This window comes from Nanorana parkeri, unplaced genomic scaffold (assembly GCF_000935625.1).
Source record: "Nanorana parkeri isolate BGI_ZX_2015 unplaced genomic scaffold, ASM93562v1 scaffold239, whole genome shotgun sequence".
NCBI classification, from domain to species: Eukaryota; Metazoa; Chordata; class Amphibia; order Anura; family Dicroglossidae; genus Nanorana; species Nanorana parkeri.
In genome coordinates, this window is record NW_017306507.1 from 1,362,843 (window position 1) to 1,384,425 (window position 21,583).

At 39.0% G+C, this 21,583-nt stretch overlaps 1 protein-coding gene across 1 annotated transcript; it reads right to left on the minus strand.

The window, feature by feature from the left end:
- Positions 1-10,525: 10,525 nt before the first annotated feature.
- Positions 10,526-18,168, minus strand: TYRP1 (tyrosinase related protein 1). Its single transcript, XM_018556479.1, has 7 exons — positions 17,757-18,168; positions 15,478-15,800; positions 14,496-14,700; positions 13,605-13,772; positions 13,295-13,474; positions 12,891-13,037; positions 10,526-10,765 (listed from the first exon to the last, which is right to left on the minus strand). The coding sequence occupies exons 1-7, from the start codon at positions 18,148-18,150 to the stop codon at positions 10,575-10,577; spliced, it is 1,608 nt and encodes a 535-aa protein (XP_018411981.1). The 5' UTR covers positions 18,151-18,168; the 3' UTR covers positions 10,526-10,574.
- Positions 18,169-21,583: the final 3,415 nt, after the last annotated feature.

Here is a 21,583-nt window from a genome sequence, read left to right on the forward strand (position 1 = left end):
CAGGGACCATGGGGAATAAAAGTAGCCCCCCTCCAGAAGGAAGGACAGTGACAGCACCAATTCAGAGATGATTTGAGGTTCTACAGCTGAGTGAGACACAAATAAGATACTGAATATTGTTGGTAATAGTTAAAGTGGTCCTTTACCCTCATTCTTTAAAATATCAACAAACACACCTTTAGAAATGTTTACTAATGACAATCTACAAATAGATACTTCTAGATAATTGCAGGCTTTGTATTCTTTGCATACCTTATTTCTCTTTTATTCCCCAGTCTTCTGACAGTGGCCATGTTTACTAAGGGCAGGTTACTAGCTCTCCTATTACTTCCTGAAATACTGGCACATGTGACTAGACATGTGACCATGCACATCATCTCAGGGGAGGAAAATGCCTTTCATGAGATGAGATTTCCCAGCAATGCTCTGCTGATAAGGCAATCCCAGTGTGCATTGCTTTGGCAAACTGAAGTAATTTGCACTTTCAAAGCAGGAAGTGAATACTCTGCAAGTGTATGTATTTCAAAATCCCAGCATTTTACACCTGACATGTCTATGTTATTATTAATCCTCATACATAGAGGGATGCATTGGTAGAATTTAATTTCTGAATGTACAGGTCCACTTTAACGGACTTAATTGCATTTTTAAGATTGAACTCCTGAGTTTATTGTCACTTTAACCTTTGCAGTGTGGAGCTTACAGCACTTCCCACTGCAAGAGTCACCTTCAATTTCAGCTGGCATTCATCATGTCTGCAATTTTTCCAGCATACCGCACTGGATGTCACACCTGTGTTGTGGTGTGAGCGGGGTACATTTAAAAAAAAAAGCCCCCTGTAAGTGTTTGCCATAATGTGCTAGTATGCAGAGCATACTAGCACATAATGGCCCACTTTGGCACAGATGCTGTCATCTTTTCCTGGTCTTACTTCCAGGTTTGGCATATTTGGATTCTTGATTGGACGGCTGGCATGATGTCATTCCCAGGCATGTGCACAAAAGTTACTGCATCTCCGCATGCCGGGTCTGTGCACTGAGCTGCACGTGCACAAATTGCTGAGGCAGGTAGGAGATTTTTGGCAGATGAAACTTACACAGTCTCTTCTGCTATAAAAACCCCACCCGTCAGAAATGTTTTATAAAAGACACCTTACTTCATCTGTAATGAGCACACAGACAGCAATAGAAGCCTGACAGCGCTTCTAACCCTGCTATTAAAAGCCAAATAGAGGTATTAACTGTAGTTCCACATCTTTATAATTGTAGTTGTTGTAAATGTTCATCTATGCATTTTTAATTGTGTTTGTTTTTAGTTTTGCAATGTCACAGTGGTGCTTTATACACTCTTTCTGTCTTAACTTTTTGTAAAAGCTTTAACATGTTCATAAAATGTCATGTTCAATATTTTAAAATCTGTATCTTTCATTAGAATGTAAACGGGTGACCTTGCCATGAATGTACTTGTTCAGGCACTGCCCTTCATAGGGTGACAACACTTTTCCTGTCTATGAATTGTGTTCCTGCATTGTCACCTTATCGCACAGACTTCTAATGGAAACTATAGGTGGCCATTTTAGAAAACACATTACATAGGCATGGTCCATTGGTAAATGAATAATTGCTGAAGTGCATGTAAAATGTAGTGGCTGCAAAAAGGGCCGCAGAAGACTAGCCACACTGAGATAAAACAAAATAAAAACAAATGTATTAATTTACAAAATGCAATTGTTTGTGATACAAACAATGGCATTCAGTTAAGGTTTAAATCTTTTTTAATAAGAAACATGGAAACCAAAACAGGCAAACATGAAAACTTTTAACAGTTTGTTGTAGTAATCGCTAATGGTAATATGGTAATTGGTAGTGAAAGTACCTGCATGTCTTTGGCCTAAGGTTTCAATTACGGGGCTTTAAGAGGACACTCAGCAGCCATCCTGTATGCTTCCAGGGGGTGTTTTAAACTTATTGATCCAGTAAATGCTTGCTCTCAGCAAAGTGTTTGCTTGGTGCCGCCATGTCCTGTCTTAAAAGCTGCTTGCAATGTCAAGCGCACATCAGACTCTGCAGGCCTGTTGACTTTCATTGCGTCACCTTGCTGGCTGAGCAACCGAAAAGAGAATGCAGAGTGCATTTAAAGCAGACAGCAGAAAGCTGGGAGAAGACCCTCTCATCTGACAGGATACGTGGTGTGACATTGATGGCAAATAAAGCTCATGTGTGACCCTAGCTTGGCAAGTGCTACAAATAGGTGCAAATCCCACTCCCCGTATACATGGTTCCAGAATGGTCTGTAAAGTGAGCAACGGGGGTAAATATCAATCTGTTCAACTGCATTATTTATTCTTTGCAGCGTTGGGCAATCCCTAAATCTTGTACTGTTCAGAAATACATGAGAACTGGAATGAAGAAACTGAAGAAAGAATTTAACATTGAAGTCAGCTGTGAAAGTGATATTAAAGTCAACATGTTTTAATCTATTTCATCTGCTGATTAAATCACTTACAATGGATGCTGCTCCTTGATGTTTGAAATTTGTAGCTTTCTGTACAATTAGCTGGTCCCTTGAGCACTGGTCATGATATCCTGTTTTAGGGTGACTCCTTTACTTTGCAGAATATTCAAAACAACTTAGTTTGCGCTAGGAGTCGGATTTAAAACACCAGCCGCAACAATGTGTGTTTAAGTGCTTTAAAGAGAAGTGGGTATGTTGCTCTTGGTAAGTGAATCTATTTGGTTTTACTGTGAATAGTGAAAATAGTCACAGTATGGTTCCGTGGTGATTAGTCCAATGTGAAACATTATTCTGCAAATATGTGAAGTGAATATAAAGTGCAGGATAAGGTGAGTGATGTCTGTGAAATAATAAAAAAAAAAAAAAGTGTGATGGCCTTTTGAAAAAAATCCTAGTGAGTGATTGGTTCTTGTGTGTATCTATTAAAATCTACAACTCCAAGGTTCCGTCTAAACGAAATAGTGAAAGCTAGTTGTATTCGGCCATAAGGGAAAGTGGGAATGTGCAATAATATGAGCAAAAATATAATATATAAACAAAAATATATAAGCTCAAAATATAAGCAAAAATATAATATAAACTCCCAATAAGTGCAAGTGTTCAATGTTGCACACAGTAGGCAATTAGATCGTTAGTTGCGGCCAACCTCAACTTGCCCAACAAGTTAAGGTGGCCATACACTCTACAACCATCGCAAGACTTTAGTCTTGCGAAAGTAATGAATGGGAAACATTCATTACTATATTAGGTACCTAATTTTTCCTTTGTTTCCCATTCATTACAATATTTGTTCGGTCCCGTGTCCAACTACACTGGGTGGGTTGGCTCAGCCGCTATATCGGTGAAGGACGGGTTAATCGGAGAAGCCTTTAAAAAGTTGTTGCAGCGACTCCGTGACGGAGTGAAGAAAAAAAATGAGCCTTTAACTTTATATTTATATATATCTACTGCTGACTGCTTTTTCCGAAACTTTTTTATTTATAATTTTTATAAAGACAGAGAAGCAGATTGGAGATAAGACTTTAACCTGTTTGTTCTTCAGTGCAATATGTGTCCTCGCACAGAAGGACATATCTGACTAAATGTGTGAGATTATGGAGTGCACTGGGCAGCACCATCACAATCTGGTGCCTGTTGAACTGTGCAGTTATATTTAGACACAGTGCAAATATAACAGGAAAGACTATGAAAATGGAGGCTGTTATACACAAATGAAATGCATATGCATGAACTGTACTACTCACCTCTGCCACACTGTGCAGCATGGCAGGGGACAGACATATTTTCTGACTTAGCATTGCTGATTTTATTGTCACCTTTCCAACACCAATTTGCTCATTCGACAGTTTATCAGCATCATTACCTCTGTGCAATGACCATGCAGGTAATACAGGTAAATCTGAAGCATAAAGTAATGTTCTTATCTGCACAATGCTGCAGAGGTTTGTGAATCAAAAAAATGACTGAACAGAATTGCAATGCCTTTAAAATATATTTTTCAACTGTGCACTTGTAAGGGCAAAAATGAACGAATGTCTGTTAATGTAATCCTGTTCTCCGATGCTTTGCTTTGAACTCTATAAAACTGATATACTTTATTCCAAGGCATAGAAATAAAGCACCGCTCCTCCGCGGCTTTAGCAGGGAAAAGATACCAGAGTGCTCGCTGACAGGAGTGTGTCCTCACTCAAACCTGCTGCCGTTGTGATGTGCGGGGTCCCTTGTGCGTACCTGTGCCTTTAAGGGAGGTTGGGCTTCCTCCTGACAAACCTGCACCCAATTTAATCTTTTGCTCCATGTGCTCCAAGAGACTCTCATAGTTTAAAGTTAGGACCGCACTATATAGAGATGCTTGACGTGGCTGTGCGGCTTTCACATTTTCTGCAGAAGACGTGTATCTAAAACCTCTGTTTTTAACCTTAGTGGTTAGACAGGTTTTTTTGCATGATGGCTGGTGAGTGTGCTGGGAAACGTTTTGCTGTTTTACTGTTAGAAGCCCTTACGTGTGCACCTTGCTGTAAAGCTTGTAACGAATTGATGAGTGTGTTTGCCCTTTGTTTTGCCTCATTTAAACCAAACATGTAAAAAAAGAATCCGGCTGCACTCCACTCCCCCCTGAATCAGTTTATTGAAAATTCATCAGTGATACAGGGTCCTACGCAAGGCAAGCCCCCTCCGAGTGCGGCCGGACTCCAATGTACTTTAGTCTTTACATTTTTTACAACTAAACTAAATCTTTAAAACTCAAGAATGGACCAAGTTTAGCACCACTATTTATTTATTTTTGCACCATGAAGCTTAAAAGTTAGATTTAAAGAAAATACATACAAGTAAGGATAAACCTGTGCAAATCAGATCTAGATTTGGTAACAGTACACCACGATCAGCCAGGCCACTGAGAAATAGTTTGCCAACATTAGCCTCTGCAGCATCCAGTCCGTCACAACACCAATGATACATTTCTATTGTTGCTATTTTTACAGTCACCAGAACAGCAGCTTTTTGGAGGATTAAAAATGCCTCCGCAAACCCAGATTTGTCTGCAAAGCAGTGATTGTTGAGCTGAACTGGAAGTTATCTAAAAAAGCACTTTAGATCCTTTAAGGTACATAAGAACTAGAGTACTGACTCTAACATTTTATGTCCGACATTCCCTTTAGTCTCTGCATACTATGCTGGTACAAAAATCTAATTCTAAATTATTTTTGACCTATTGCTGCAGTGCAAGTGTTTACTGATATATGCTGAAGGTTATGCACTTTGCTTAATAAATTGATGGCCATTGAGGCCCACTGGAAATGGATGGGTGCACCTCCAAAATGCATGCCCAATGCTTGTGAGCAACATGTGCTAAAGAACATTAACTTAGAACACATACCGTATATACTCGAATATAAGCCGAGGTACCTAATTTTACCACAAAAAACTGGGAAAAAGTATTGACCCGAATATAAGCCGAGGGTGGGAAATGAGGCAGCTACTGGTAGTTAGATAAGAATAAAATTACATGAATATTTATTTAAAAGAAAAATAACCTAGCTCTGTAAGTGGAAAAGGGGGTACAGGGCTATCCAACATGGAATCATCATATTTATTACAGGTATCTATATAGCGCTGACAATGTATGCAGCGCTTTTACATAGAGCACATTCATATCAATACCTGCCCTCAAGGAGTTTACTATGTAAGGTCCCTATCTCACATGCATACATATCAGGACAATTTAGAGAGGAGCCAATTAACCTTCCAGCACATCTTTGGAGTGTGGGAGGAAACCCACACAAGCACAGGAAGAACATGCAAACTCCTTGCAGATAGTGTCCTGACCAGGATTTGAAACAGGGACCGAGTGATGCAAATAACCACATCACCACTGTGCTTGTATGTTTTTATAGAGAAAGTGTTACTCTTTAGATATGAGAAAAAAGGACACCAAAGCCATTGTGCAATTGAGAGCAGCATTTTTTAGAAATATATCAGCAGTCCTAGAGCAGCAATAATAGGGACCCCAGCCATAACCCACCACCACAAAATGACAGCTCTAATCTTACATCAAACTAGAGCATTGGTTTTTACATGCTCTCTGTTCATCATAGTTTTCATGATTTTCTTCAGAGGGCGTTTAGTGGTGGCTCTTCTCTCTAAATAAGAATGGAGAGAACTCATGTTAGAAAAGCTACATGAAAAGTAAAAATGTTTTGTGTAGCTTCCATTATCCAAGCTTCCTGATCCTATAACCTTTTTTTCTCTCATGCTCCCAGAGGCATGTAAAATCATGTGCATTCATTGGACCTGACCATCAACAAATGTGGTCATACCTCATACAGGTACCAAGCAGGAGAAGATTACTCCTTATGGCCCATAGGTAGGATAAGCAGTGCCATTGGAGAGGACTAGGGGCAGTCCTAGCACTGCATACTGCTCCTTTTATGCTTGTAGAATGCACTTGAATGTGGAAAATTTTCTGCAGTAAAATCCAAGGTGGGTTAAAGGTACATTGATCCTGGCAGACCTAAGTTGGGTAAGATATGGACAAGGTGTTGAACATGATATGATTATTTATTTATTTATATATATATATATAAAATCACACACACACAGATTTCTCTTGGTAGTGTGTATCACCCCATCCCAAACACACAACTTAGCAATAAGCAGTTTTTTTTTGTCCAGGGTGAGATTTCTAATGCTTCTTTACATTATATCAAGCGTTCTACGAGTTTACCAACACAGATCATCAATATAGCAGTAGTACAGACCCTAGTTATGAAAATAATGCTTTAAATGATCAATGACAGAAGTATGGGCTTCTGTGCATTGTAAAGTATTTGGTCCAATTGATTTGTATATAGGTTACACTTTACAAGCTTAAAATTAAATTTTTGTAGGGCCTGGATTATAGTCTTTAAATGGATTGTAAGGAGCAGTATTTTACCAGCATGGATGATTGCTATGCATTACATTGCTTTTATTCACCGGTAAGAGAAAGTAAATGCAAGCCAAACTGATCCTCAAACAGATTTTAAATGCAAATCAGCTTCCACTAAAAGCATGCATGCTTCTGAGTATTTCTCTTAAAATGACCCAAGAACAGAAAGCAAAAAAAAAAAATTTGCATATATGATTCTTGCCATACAAGAAAAGAATATTATAAAAACTCTGGAACCTGCTGTATGAAAAGCTATTCGGACAGTTTTCATCCTCTAAAATATAGACTGGACGTGCTTTGTTTCAGTGGGGATCATTTGTCACTAGGCACAAAGTTTACTATTTGTTTTTTGCAAAAAAACTTCTGGGATGATAATCTTGGGTTTACTGCACACAGACCTGGCATGTATAATCTTTTCACCAATTATCTTTAAGAAAAGCCTTTTAATTTTATACATTTGACATAAATAATGCTAGAAACAATGCTTAATCTTTGTTCCTGTGTATAGGTGTCAGTTTTGTATATTTGCATGAGGCAGCCATACCTGCTCATTACATTCCAGTTTTCGCTTCTTGGTTTAGTGTGCTGAACTGTTTTGTCTCGCAATGCAAGCCTGAGTTAACTCAAATGAAAACATTTCACTCCTTGGGTGGCCGATGTCTCAACTCAACAGCTAACAAGCAGTAGTGACTTGATTGCTGGGAGCATGGGACTTTAAAAAGCCAACTGGGTCACACTGCCTGCATGAGTGGACACTTTCTATTGGTGGTCCAGTGTCACGGTCCCTCTCCAGCAAAGGCCTCAGATGGTGTACTTAAATGCATACACCTTGCAAAAAAAAGAGAAAAAATTGGTTAGAAGACATTTCTATGGCTGTGCTTATTTTGCATATGTTTAGGTGAAATTATGGCATTATTTGGATAGATTTACCATGGCTTTTTTTACCCAGTCATATGTTACCAGTGTTTGTACTGTTTATTATACAGCGCCAACAGTTGCCCAGCACTTTACAAGGAAGGAAGACATTCTAATCACAATTCAAGACAAGATGGTAAGGAGGGCCCTGCCCTTAAGTGGGATGTTGGAGTAGTCAAATGCCTTTCGGGCACATATGTTTAACCCCTTTGTGACGGGAGACGTACACTGTACGTCCAGCCACAAAGGGACCAAATGACTTGTCACGTACACTGTACGTGACGAGTAACATGAAACCGTGTGCTCACAATGTACCTGTGACTTGGGTGTAATCTATACTGTGCACTTCTGCTTGAAAGAATGGAAAAAAAGGGTCATATTCAAGTGGTTTAAACAAAATTTTTAAAATTACTCCAACTAAACCCATCAGATTTGAGTATATTAACCCTTTGCTGCCAAGCCCTCCGGAACACTTTACACCTAAGCTGGCAACACCATTTTTCTCATTGTTTTGATTGCCTACTGCTGCGTTGCTAGCGTTCGTAAAAAGACCCCGACCCCCCACAACCATATATTTTCGGAAAGCACAGGTCTGGTGGAATTAAACAAAAGAGATGGTGCTACTACATTTTTAGGTCGTGTGATAATTGCATATATGTTTAAGAAATAAAACCGATAAGCACACTATAAAATCAGTATCCATGCCAAAAAACACCCCCACAGACAACTCTCAAATAAATCTAAAAGATAAAACTGTAGAGTGAAAACAACAAATTTTTAAATGACGCCCCTTTAGTGCAAAACTGTATTCAAAACAAAAAACAAACCCTAAATAAGCAACCTATGTTAAAAATAGTTTGTGCACTGTGCTGGTGTGTTGATAAAATTATACAGGCGTACATTTAACTGCATCACAACGTACGGCCATTGGTTGTTATAATGCTTACAATGAGCTGCCAGTTAAATTGTTATTTTAAAAAGAATATTAAGGGGGGGGGGGTCTAAAACCTGACATTTTGTTTTTGAAATAGAAATTGTGGACACCAGTGCTCACTCTTTCTGCCATCTCGGCACTCATAAATGGGAAGCCTCTGTACCGAGTGCTTTCCATTCATAACGGGCGATAGTATGATGGGAAATATTTTACTATCATTTATGAATGGGTAGAACCCTCTATATCAGGGATGGCCCAACTGCAGCCCTCCAGCTGTAGTGGAACTATGAATCCCATGAGGCTTTGCAAGATTCTCACAGACATGTCTCCCGGAGAGAGATGCTTCATGGGATTTGTAGTTTCACCACAGCTGGGGGGCTAGAGTTTGGCCATCCCTGCTCTATACTGAGGGTTTCACCCATTGAGAAACTCGTGAATAAATAGGAAGTGATGTAAAGTACTTTCTGTTCATTCATAACTGGGAACACAGTACTATGTGTCCCTAGTTGTTTACAAACATTGGAGTGAACTGATGATCACTCCAGTTTTTTGCTCTGCACAGAGGATTGGTAAAGATTACACATTTAGTGATCATCCTGCTCAGACACGCACCGAGGACAGCCGCCAGTGATCCAGGATTTGACAGCTAGCAACTCTGAGCTGCACACTGCTCGGTCATCCTGAATTTACGGCTCCCTCCTCCGCTGATGGCAGCTATTAATTTAAAGGAGACTGTCAGGGGAACTGTTCCGATACAAGTTCCATGGTCACTAAAGCAACCATGAGCTTATAGCAGGGCAGCAAAAGTCATGTAATCTTTGAGACAGATGGAAACAAATTTTTAGGCCGTATGCCATACAGTGGTGGCAGGGACAGTTAAATCTACTGTAGATTTAGTCGACAAAATAAAATAATGCAGATGACTAAAACGGCATTTGTCAAAAGACTGACAAAAACCAAGTCGAAATTTGCTGTCAAAATTAACGCTGCAACCAGACATGCCAACTTTCTTAAACAAAATAAGAACATATCTAATTGGTCACTATAGCTTAAACAGAGCACCCAACACCTGTTCCCAGTCCATAGTAAAAAATAAATAAAAAAAATGATGTATTCATCTTGTTCCTCATTGGAGGATTTACAATTAATGCTGCAGTGTCCAAGTTCTGAAGGTGAATATACTTCTGTAGAAACTGCCTCTATAGCCAATTTTGTAATGAACCATCTGGAATTTAGTCAATATCTAAAATTAGCTTTACAAATTACTTATCCCAGTTTAGTTTCTCAGGTCAGAAATCCAAAATGTAACTTATTACCTCTATTATAATGCAAGTTGTATTACTGTAACCAGCACAATAAGCTGGCATTGAAAGAGCAATTAAGTTACAGACTGCCAGTTGCAAAATATTTGTTTATTATAGTTTTTTTTGTATTTGGCATTCACACATTTAACGATATTGCTACTTAGATCTGCAGTTACAAAGCATTCCTCCACACAAACCAAGCATTTCACATCGCTACAGGACAGGGTGCTTAAAATCTCATCAGCAGGACATAGAACGCAACCTTACAATGGAGAAATTTAAAAAGCTTAAGAAAAAAAAAATACATTCTAGGTTAGATTTAGCTAGAAAACGTTGCTTTTCTACCAAAATTCTGTACAGGAAACCTACAAAAAAGGACATCACTGCATGGCACTAAAAACCATGGAGGATTTCTAGACATCAAAACTGGGTAGGACCATGTTAAACAAATTAAGAGTCTATAGTTATAATATTGATTTTACACTGCTTGAGTGTTTTCTTTGTCTTCAGCATAACGTGGATAGGATTCACCAAGGAGTGGCTGTAGCACCTCATTCTTCTTGTTCTTGCTCCGAATAGCACATGTGGCACCAACAAAGATTATAGCCACAAGAACTAAGGCTGCTATTACTGCTATCGTAATTATCTCTGTATTTCTCAATGGACGACCTAAAGAAACAGAATCAATATTCAAGCATCATTTTGCGGTTTTCTGTCTCTCACCTTCATGTATATACTGGTGCAGTAAACACCTTAACCTACACTGACTTTTCAGGGGAAAAATTGATACAGACAAAGACACACACACAAAGTGAGAACACAAACTGCATATGCAAAACATTTTGCTCATCACCCTTTATGATGTGCTGGAACCCAGGTGCCACCACCATCAGACACAAAGCAGTGACAATGCCATCTCTTTAAGTGGCAACAGTCATTTTATTCTATCCTGAATACTGTAATGCTAATTTCTAGTACCCAAGAGAAGGTAACATAAAGAGAGCAGTCCTTTAAGATTCATTTATATCTAGCCTTAGCATTACTGTAACCATTGTGTTACACACCTAATAAAACTGCACACATTTTGTGCAAACATTTAGCCTGTTAAAATTGCCACTTCAAAAAAACAATGCACAAGCAACCTTATTTAACATTTGCCAAAATATTAAAAAGCACTGGGAGAGTGAAAAAATAATAATTACACTAGTCACAATACTTCAAACCCAGCCTGACACTGATCCAAAAAAAACAAAAACAAAAAAAAAAAAAAAAAAAAAACTTAGATGTAGCCTATGGCAGTTAATTAGAAAAATATACGCTAAATGATGCAACATACAGAATCTGTGTTAAAGAAAAAAAAAAAATTAAAATCCACATATCCTACTAGGCCATTAGGGTAATGACACACCCAATCATGGATCTAGTTTAAACTTCAAAAACTTACACCCAGGTAGTTGCAAGAACCCATAGACAACTTAGATCACATACATAAACTGACATGTAGCAGCTTAAATTTTTAGAATTGTGATCTTGGCAAAAGATTCTACTGTTCCCAAATATATTTGACAATAGTTCTCAGGTCCCCCTAGGTGCTGACTGGTCGATAGGGCTTTGGTCAGACCCTACGGATACTGCATCATTCACATATCTACATGAAGACCAATGACAGTCCCACTAAAAGGAACACATCATTTAGATACTGCATGGGTTTGGGGCAGTACATAGACAAAACTGTTAAAAGTCAGCACTCTTAGATCAACTGGATAGGGTTAAGCATTAACCTGATAATCTGGCTTACCGCACAAACTAAAAAGCGCACATCAAGAAACAGGGAGGGAACAGTAGTAATCGGGACAGAGACCCATACAGTCATAACTAGGGATGCACCGATACCGGTTTTTTTCAGTATCACTACTTGCTTGGTAGACAGAACCAGGAGAGGCAACATATAAAACAGATTAAAATGTCAGCTTTAAAGGTCGTATTAAGTATAGGGCTAACCATTAGGAGTTTTTAAAAACCAGTTCTAAACCCAAACTATTGCAGCTTACCTTAAATATGGTGGCTGCATTCAATTCCTTCCCCCACCCCACCTTGATTTTCATCTAGTAATCCTGTCACTAACACTATATGGAGGAGCAGTGTTGTCACCCTAGGCTGTTCCCATTTTGACTACAGACTCCTCCTCTCCTGCATTACATTGGGCGTGGTGTTCTTTAATTAAGAGCTTGATCTATTTCATGGTTTGAGAGTTCAGTGCATGGCTTTTTTAGAGTAGTGATAGCTAATATAGGCCGGTTTTAAGTTTTAGTTTTATAGGGTAGGCCAAGCACAAAGTTAGTGCTCCTAAATAATGGTGTGGCCCCCCAAGTAGGATAAGTCAATGTAGGTTTGCTCTTGGCACTTAAAACCCTGCATTTCAGGCACCTGAAATGACATCACATAAAGGCATAATTACAACATTTACGTGTTAAGCCACTGCAGTCTATGATTCATACTGTGCCTAGTCTTGCTGTACGTCCCCCCCTACAGATTTGAGTGGAGTAAATATAGATTAGTCAGTCACGTGTGGTGGATATTCCCCAATTTTAAGAATGCCTTCTACTGAACTTCAGATAATTTCACTAGGGTTATTGAGAGATGTTGTGGATCTCTATGGGTATACACTGCCTTTTTAATATAGAAAAGGAAGAGCAGCATGTACCAACATCAAAGTGTAAAATATTTAAGAAAAAATCTAGTGCAAGTCTTGTAATTCAAACAGAACTACAGCGAGGTCTACCTCATTACTTACTAGGCCATTGAACGTCGTATGAATATCCCAGGTTGTCTGGTGCAGTTACAAACATTTCATTGTTTGTCACGGGAGGCCAAAAGGGAACCATGTTGTATTGTCTGTTGTGGCCTATTGGTGTATTTTCCAGTGGATATTGGGACGAATCTGAAAAAAAGGCAGCAACGTTTCATATGTAAAAGTCCTGCAGCAGTTAGGACATAACACCTGAAGAAAAATAAAACCCCCCACCCACAACTATTGATTACATACAGATACACTACAGGTTAACCATGAACTACCAAACTACAGCTTTACTGCAATTTACCCATAGGTATCAGAATTACTCAAGGCATTTATTTCGCACAGGAAAATAGTTACATTTCATAGGTTTCTTTAAAAAAAACGCCACTTCTTCACCTTACCTGGAGTATGCCTTTTTAGCCATTCATCAAATACTGCATCAGTAAAAGTATGGAGTAGTACAAAGATTGGGTCATTTGGAGATAAGTGGGTCTGTCCTCCAGTGCCATTGAGGAACAAATGAGCTAGATTATGAAGGCTTCGAACAGCTGGATTGTACAGACCAGAAGGTTCACTGTACCCTACAAAAACAAGCAAACCAGTAAGCCACAACCATCATCCTGTTAGCATATTACTTTTTCTGTGCAAATTACTTATTGCTGGCAAATGGAAGGGGGAGGGATGGGACAGAAAAACAAAAAAACCTTGTACCTTCAATTGTATTCCGAAAACTTTCAGAAGAGTTTGAGAAGAATGGTGGAGTATCAAACAAATTTACTTCCAAGCAGAGCAAAACATCTTCCATTTCAGGAAGTCTTTGGACCATGGGTCGGTCAACATTTCCTGCTGGATTACGCCTTATTGGGCCACCAGTTGTACCTGCAAATTTAGATTTAAAAAGCAAGATTAAAATTAGCAATTACTAAAACGGTTTTACCTGTGTTGCATACATGTGGCAAGTGGACTTGAAATGGTACAAAATAGAAAGCCATGATGGTTGGAACCGGGAACTTTTGGTAATCCATTTCTGCTTTATGAATAGACACCTTTAAACAACAGGTAAGAACAGGAAAGTTAACCAGTTTTAACCAATAATTTGGTAACCTTCTACTTGTGGCCCCATGACCAGCAGGGGTCAGATCTGTTGCGATTGCCTAACCTGCAAGAAAATAGTCAGCATTTTTCAGGTCAGGCTTTAAAACAGCCTCTGAACTATAGCTATATAGGCTGTAAAATAAACTTGTACATTAATAAGCAGCTTTATTAATGGGGTGACCACAGACTATTTCTACAGATAAGAGGACCAGTCTGTCATTGTCAAGATTTCTGCACCATTTTAACCTAACCCTGGTGACTAAACATACTTAGCCAAAAGTTAGAAAATCCTGTGACAGAAATTCTCTACCATGTTTGGTGCTTTACACACTTTACTGGTTTGTTGTGCTTGAATTCGAACACCTGTATTACATGATCACCCATGATCAGTACTTGAATAGGTCTTGTCACTTGTATATACACCAAGCAGAGTATGGGCAGCCTTACTTTGGATAGGCCATCCCTAGCAATTATATTGCCTGAGGCAGAATTAGATTTGAGACCTACTGTTGCAGATAGTTCCAAGGTTTTCATAGTCGTCTACATTTTCACATACAACTTGCCACCGAGAAAATATAGAATTTGGACTTAGCAGATTTTGTTCAAAGTTGTTTCTTGCGCCCATTAGGTCATCAGTGCAGATATCACATTCATTTCCACCAATAGCAAAATTCCAATAGGGAAGGGCAAAAGCAGGATCCTGTAGAAGGTTCTGGAGTGTGGGGAAAAATAAATATATAAAACAACCATACCTAGAAAGCCTTTTAACATGCTTGTTACATATTCATAGCCAATGTAAAGGTCCACGTATGTGCTAGAATACTTAGTTTGCAACATCAAGGGTTGTTTGCGAGAAGAGAAGACTGATGTAACCAACTTGTTATCCGATCAAATATATGTACATGAAAGCGTTTATAATCATAATGGGGTTAAAATGGAGGGTGGGGTGGGATCTTTCATGGGGAGGATTGGGCTGTGTGTAAAGCACTTAGCTGGTTGCGATGCTGAAATAAAATTGCAACATCAGGTCACGTAGACTTTTTGTAAAATTAATGCAAAGCAATTTGTCACAGAGATTTTCAATGCAAGACAGGTCAGTATACCCTCCCCAAGGCTAGCAAGGCACACTAGCCTGCATGCAAAAATGGAACATTTTAGCGAGCGGCTAGTGTAGCAGGGCTCTTAGTCACGGTTTGGAGGGATACTGTAAGCCAACTTTTTGCTTCTTGTATTTCTCAGGGACGCCAGAAGCAAGACCTGTTCCTAGCTCCGTGTCCACAGAAATGGGGCATTTCCATTTCACTCAATGCAGTCCTCAAATATTAAACGTTAAAGAGACGGTTATATCCCATGGCAGCGGGGGCATTTGAACACAAGCACAGAAGCCTCATTCAATGACTCAATAAGAATTGTGAACACACACACACACTTTCCAAAGACATACAAGTTCATAATGTCATAATATTCAAGATGATTTTAAAGGGTATACCTGCATGTCCCTTTCCAGTTGCATCAGGTGAAATCTGTGCCAAGTTAGGAATGCTGGACCTTCATGAGAAAAGTCTATCCCACCAGCACTTCCCTGACCCTGGCCCAAAAAGGTTTTGCTGACACTGTAGAAGTGTGTCCAGACAAAGAAGTCAAAAATTGAAATGTTCTCAAAGTTTGTAGTATTTCTTTCCTGATCTATGAGCTCGTTGAAGTGTCTTGTAGCAATGACGTAGTCTGGATGCACAGTATTTTTTGCAAGGTCAAGTGCATTAATAAAGCGTTGGCGCTCCTCCTTGCGTAGGTCCAAAATGTTTTTTCTTACTGGAATATAATGAAAAGATTAGCATAAATCTTACCCATAGAAAGGCTCAAAATGAACTTGATGTCATGCCAGTAGATCAGATCTTAGAACTTTCTCCCAATGTTTAAATAAATCAGTTCTGATGAAGCTCAGCTGAGGGAAAGCACGTTGAAACAAGTAGTTTGCACTCATCAGATTGTGCCAATAGCCACCATTGGCCTTCAAATTATCAGCAAAAAGAGATGAGGTATCGCTTACTCCAAAGTTCTATCTTGTATGTGGTACTACAGATAAAAGTTCTATTTGGCAACCATGCGCATAGGAAAAATGCTTTTACACATTTGCATTTAAAGTCCCCTCCAATGTACACAACACTTGGACAGCAGGCATGCTAACCACTCATACAGACAATTTTTTTTGCTCTCAATGCCCCTTTGTAGAGGACTTGGTGACTGGAGGAGAAAGCCATGTCCCCATTACATTTCTTCTGGCCGACTTTCCATTCGCTTTTAAAAAGGAACCAGTTATAATAGAAATAAGGAAGCGGTCACTGGTGCCTCCTCATCCACCAGACAGAGCAATCTACAAGTTTGTTCTGGATCAGCGAATCAACAGCAGAAGAAAAGGATGAGCATTGCAGCTGAAGAACTTGATGGAAATATGGAAGCTTCAAATATAATAATCTTCAAGTCTTTCTCTTCTGCTGGTGATTGGCCGATCCAGAAGAAACTTGTAGACTGTTCTCAGTCAGTGACTCATTAAATTTGAAGCTAGTGGATGAGGAGGCGGCAGCAAGTAAAGATAGCCTTATTTCCATCATGACCTACAACCTTTAGTAAGAGGTTAAACTGTGAAGATCTCCAATATATTTAGTCACATAGTCAGGCTTATTCAGTAGGGTCAAGTGTATTAGCCTACTGCAACCAGTCAGAAATAATTTAAAGTAGTGAGAAATCAATCTGCATTAACGAAGGTGGGTGGGTCGGGGGTTGGGTTACAAATAGTCTCTTTTTTTCTATTTTATATATTTTCTAATCTGAAGTATCAAAACCACTCTGCATTGCATGGATTTTTCACAAAGCAATGATTCTCCTGATTTAAAGCAAGTCTTCTGAAGTTAGTTACAGTGCTCAGCACAGGCATCTGATTAAAACTAAATATGTAGAGTATTGCAGAAAGGTGTTCATAGACTAATTCTAGGTTTCTCTTCTATAGGTTGGGCAGGGTAGTGTTAGGCCTTAGTTATATGGATAGTTTTAAGCTATAAACCAAAATACAATTAAAACAAGCTTTTTACAGCTAGTCAAGCAATTTTCTGGCCAAATATTTAGCTTTTGAACACATTTTCTTTGCAATGAAGAGTCTCATAAAATAGCTAGTTCTATTTTTCCTGTGTCAGATTGTTTTTTCCCCCTTATGTGAACTATGCAAACTTACAGTTGGAAGAAGATTACTGCAAAGTTAACAGAAATTCACTGAAGCTAGATGGTTCTGAACTCAAGTTTTGCACCTTGTTAATGCATGTACCAGATACCCCATCTCTTCTCAGTTATGTGAAAAAAATTAAATGTTTTTGCAAAGAACGAACCCACTGCCTGTATGGAAATGTACTGGCAAGTCTTCTTTTAACTTACACCTAACACCCACTACTGTAAAGTCATATTTAAAAGTATTTGAAAATTTCTCGACTCTGAAGACATTTAACAAAAGTGATGAGTCAGTTTTATTGCTACAAATGTGTATTAGAGTGATTGTAATAGAGGAAATGTGCAATTCAACACCATTTAGTTACATAAAAACAAAAAACTCCCTAGTTATTAGTACCACAGGAAATTAGCAAATAAAATGTTTTTTTCATTAAAATATGGATTTACCTGACAATTTAATATGATGAGCCTTTTGTTAAGTGGAAACAGTATAAAGCATGTCTGCTTAAGTATTAAGTGAAATGTCAAATCTAATTTTTGTTCACTTACCAACTACAAGGGGCTGATCGCAATTGTCACCAGTCCATCCAGGTCTGCAGCTTCCACAGTTATAACCATGGAATCGTCCATTACACAAACAAGTCCTGTTAAAGAAGCGGAGAGGCCATTGTTCACGGTCATCTAGACCGTCAAGTGTATACTGGGGTCCATGAGGTCTGGAGTCTGCTACAACTGGCACACATAGGCCGCGGCCAACAGTAAAGCCACACTGGTCACTAGGATTTGGAGACTGTTGAGGGAAAAGACCAGGGCAGCACTCTCCAGTAGCTAAGGCTTCTGGAGTGGCACACTGACGAGGAAACTGTGCAGAAATCAGGTCATGAAAGAGGGTAACCAAAAATGCCACCGCATAGGTACGCCATAACTTGTAGCACAGCATCATTGTTTTGTGGACAGTCACAGCTGTAGAAGAACAGATACAGGTGAGAGAACTGGTGTGGTCAGCATTATAACATTTAACAAGATTATAAAACCTCTGAAATGAAGCCCATTAAAGCTTAGAAATTAAACCAACCCGCTTTGATGAAGGAGCCCCTCCTTTTTAACTCAGCATATCTAATACGCATAATAACTGATGTTTGCCATGTTAGCTATTACAAAAGGCACTTGTTCAGACAGGAGATTTTCACACCAAGCTTAACTAATTTGATTGCTGCAATTGTACACTCGAATCACAGTTAATACAAAAACAGGAACTATTCTAGGATATATAAGGAAGCTACAAAGCAGCAAATATTTTGAGGACATTAAAGTCTGACATCTTACCTTCACAGGCGTACAAGGACAGGCTAATGATTCAGTAGTGCTCTAACATAGCTTTTCAACTAAAGTTTTATGGACAGAAAGCTATTAAACACCCAGACAGTTTCCCACACCTCAATTCCTACTCAGGCTTGTACAGTAAAGCGTGTGGCTTACGATCCCTACCAGTGACAAGGCAGCGTGGGCGTTACACATTTACTTTGATTGTTAAACGTGCATGGTTAGCCTCTACTTGTCCACCTGCTAAAACTATAATATATACACATTTATATTAAAAATACCACACACACCTCTAATTTGCAGAGGTGCAAAGAAATCTTTAGGATATAAAAAGACACACTATAAAAAACAAACAAAACATATTCGATATTTAAAACTAGAGAAATAATGCAGCCATACCATAAAAACAGGTTTAATCTTGCAGTCCCTGGTAAAATTAAAATGACCATACTAGGCAGCAGCTTCATAATTGCTCTAGCTTTTCATTATTCAGCCCCAATAGCTTTGGTTTAACTCAGGCAAACAAGGACCAGCAAAAGTAAGTTATAAGAGGTAATAAGAAAGCAGCAAATGTACCTACAGATCAGTCAAATAGTCAGTTATACAGAGTTAGCAGTTTCAGATTTTTGAAGGATCATAGATAAAATGAGGAATTGGAAAACTGTTCTAATTTAGCTAGAACATTACCCATTTTGTTTAAATAACTTCAGATCAGCTACCAGATTTGATTTAATTTTATTAGCACCCCCACCCTTCTAAACATCACATACCTGTAAGTAGCTGTAGGATCGTGCCTGCACGTAAACGTTGGATGTTAAAGATGGCCTTTAGTTTGTTTTGAAGCCCATTTCCTAATAATCCCTTTGATACAGCCAGGAGAGTTTCCCTGCCCAGCCTAATCCTTTTATATCAGTGTAGTATACCCAGCACATGACCACTTTCATGCTGATCGCCTTGTGACTAAAAGGCTTGAGCATAGGTCAAAGGCAAGAATTTTGACAAACCTGGATGTAACATTCCTTAAACCAAAAGATGTTTTAATGTAGATATCTGCACATGATGAATTTTTCTCCCCCTTCGGCCACCACTATACCACCCTTCCCCCTACAAGCATATCTAATGAAGAGAGCAATTGTCTTTCAAGTCAGAGCAACATCACATGCACATTACAGGGAGAAGGTAATGATAAAACTGCCAATTAAAAAAAAAAAAAAAGGCTTCTTAGAGTTTTCAGCTTTTACACAATGTCCCGGGAGATACTCACCCAGACAGATCTCCAGCCTTACATGCAATACTATTTCCAGAAGCACCTATTTATCACACCCAGCAATTAATGATCACAGACAAGCAGACCACTTGATTATTAACTATTACCATGCTAACCCTTCAGTTACTGGTCACATGACTTGTTTAAAGTATACCTGTCATGAGGGCTTCCACTGCTGACATTTTGAAAATGCTAGTTAACTGGCTGTGGCTGGCTTTAGTACCTGTTCACACCTAGGCATTTTGTTGCTCAACTTTGTCGCTTTACTTTGAGCGACAAAATGCTCAAGACAAGGAATTCCATTTATTTCTATGGCCCGTGTTCACGCCTGAGCGTTTTGTCGCAAGCAGAAAAACGCCTGACGCTGGAAAAAGTACTTGAGCTACTTTTTGACAGAATACAGCATTTTTTTGCCCCATAGACTTGAATGGGAAATGCCTGGAAATGTGCATTTAAATAATTTTTGTCACACGTTTTGTTGCAGTTTACCATTGACGTCTATAGGACCAAAAAGTGCTGTAATGTGCCAAAAAGTAGCTCATGTACCTTTTCCAGCGACAGGCGTTTTTTTGCTTGCGACAAAACGCTCAGGTGTGAACAAGGGGCCATAGAAATGAATGGGATTCCTTGTTTTGAGCATTTTGTGGCGCAAAGGGGGACTAAATGTTTCTGAGTCACTGTCCTGGAACAAACATGCTGTGAATGAAAGTCTGTGAAAGTCAGAAATCTTTATCTTTAGGGCTCATGCAAATAGGCACAAATACAGGCGTATTGGCATACAGTGTAAAATATGCCTTTATTGGTGGCTCCTGGGAGCCCCACCTGCTGCATTTTTGTGTTCGTAGGATTGTATGGACAGAAAACACTGTATGCCGGTATACACGTAAGTTCCTGAACGTGAAACATGTGTGTACGGAAACTTACGCTTGTGCATATGGAAAAGCTAGTAATGTCGTTTACACATGTATACCTGCGTACAGTATTTTCTGGCCATATAATCCTTTGGACAGAAAAAGGCAACAGCTGGGGCCGCCAGGCACCATAAATACAGGTGTTTTTTTACGCTGTATGCCTATGTGCTTGTATTTGTACCCATGGTCATAAGCCCTTAGTTTGTTTAACCTCCCTGGCGGTATGATTATTTTGACTTTCGGAATTTTTTCGGCGCAATTTGTTTTTCGGATTTTTTTCGTTATTTTATTTCTTCGTTTTTTCCGGGGTTTTTTCCGAATTTGCCGCGTCAGCTCGCAAGGGACGGAAACCAGAAGACAGATGTCAGCGCTGGCCGGAGGACACCGCACGGCTCGAGGGACAAGGTAAGTAAATAATGTGGGATATTCCTGAGTGTAGCTCAGGGTATGTAAAAGTAACCTCGAGCTACACTCGGGAATACCGTCAAGGAGGTTAAAGGAGAACTATGAGATGAGTGATTTCCACTCACCTCATAGTTCTAACCGACCTGTGACAATGAAGACCAGTGTCTCAAAATGAACTTAAAGCAGCATGAGAACTAAACATTTTTTTCAATGAATTAGTATTTTATCTCCACTGCAAACGACTCTATTTTCTGTTCTCCCTGCGTAATACAATTTCTTTATTGTTACCAATTAGAAATTTGTGTTATTTCAAATACTAATAATTTGTGTTACATGTAACGTCAGATACTTGCAGGGATACAAACATATATTGGTCTAGAGCAGCACTCATAACTCCTGTCCTAATGTCTGCTAAACAGATTTATAATCTTCTTCAGTGCCAAAAGCTGATTCATGATTCCCTTACACTG

Bases quoted from the DNA above. Each gene is read 5' to 3' on its own strand.
- TYRP1 (XM_018556479.1), bottom strand. From the start codon at position 18,150: ATGATGCTGTGCTACAAGTTATGGCGTACCTATGCGGTGGCATTTTTG. The intron at 13,773-14,495 runs GTAGGTCTCAAA...CTAAATTTGCAG, and splicing joins CCTTGGAACTATCTGCAACA to GTACAACTGGTGGCCCAATA. The intron at 13,038-13,294 runs GTAAGGTGAAGA...CCTTTTTTTCAG, and splicing joins GCTAAAAAGGCATACTCCAG to ATTCGTCCCAATATCCACTG.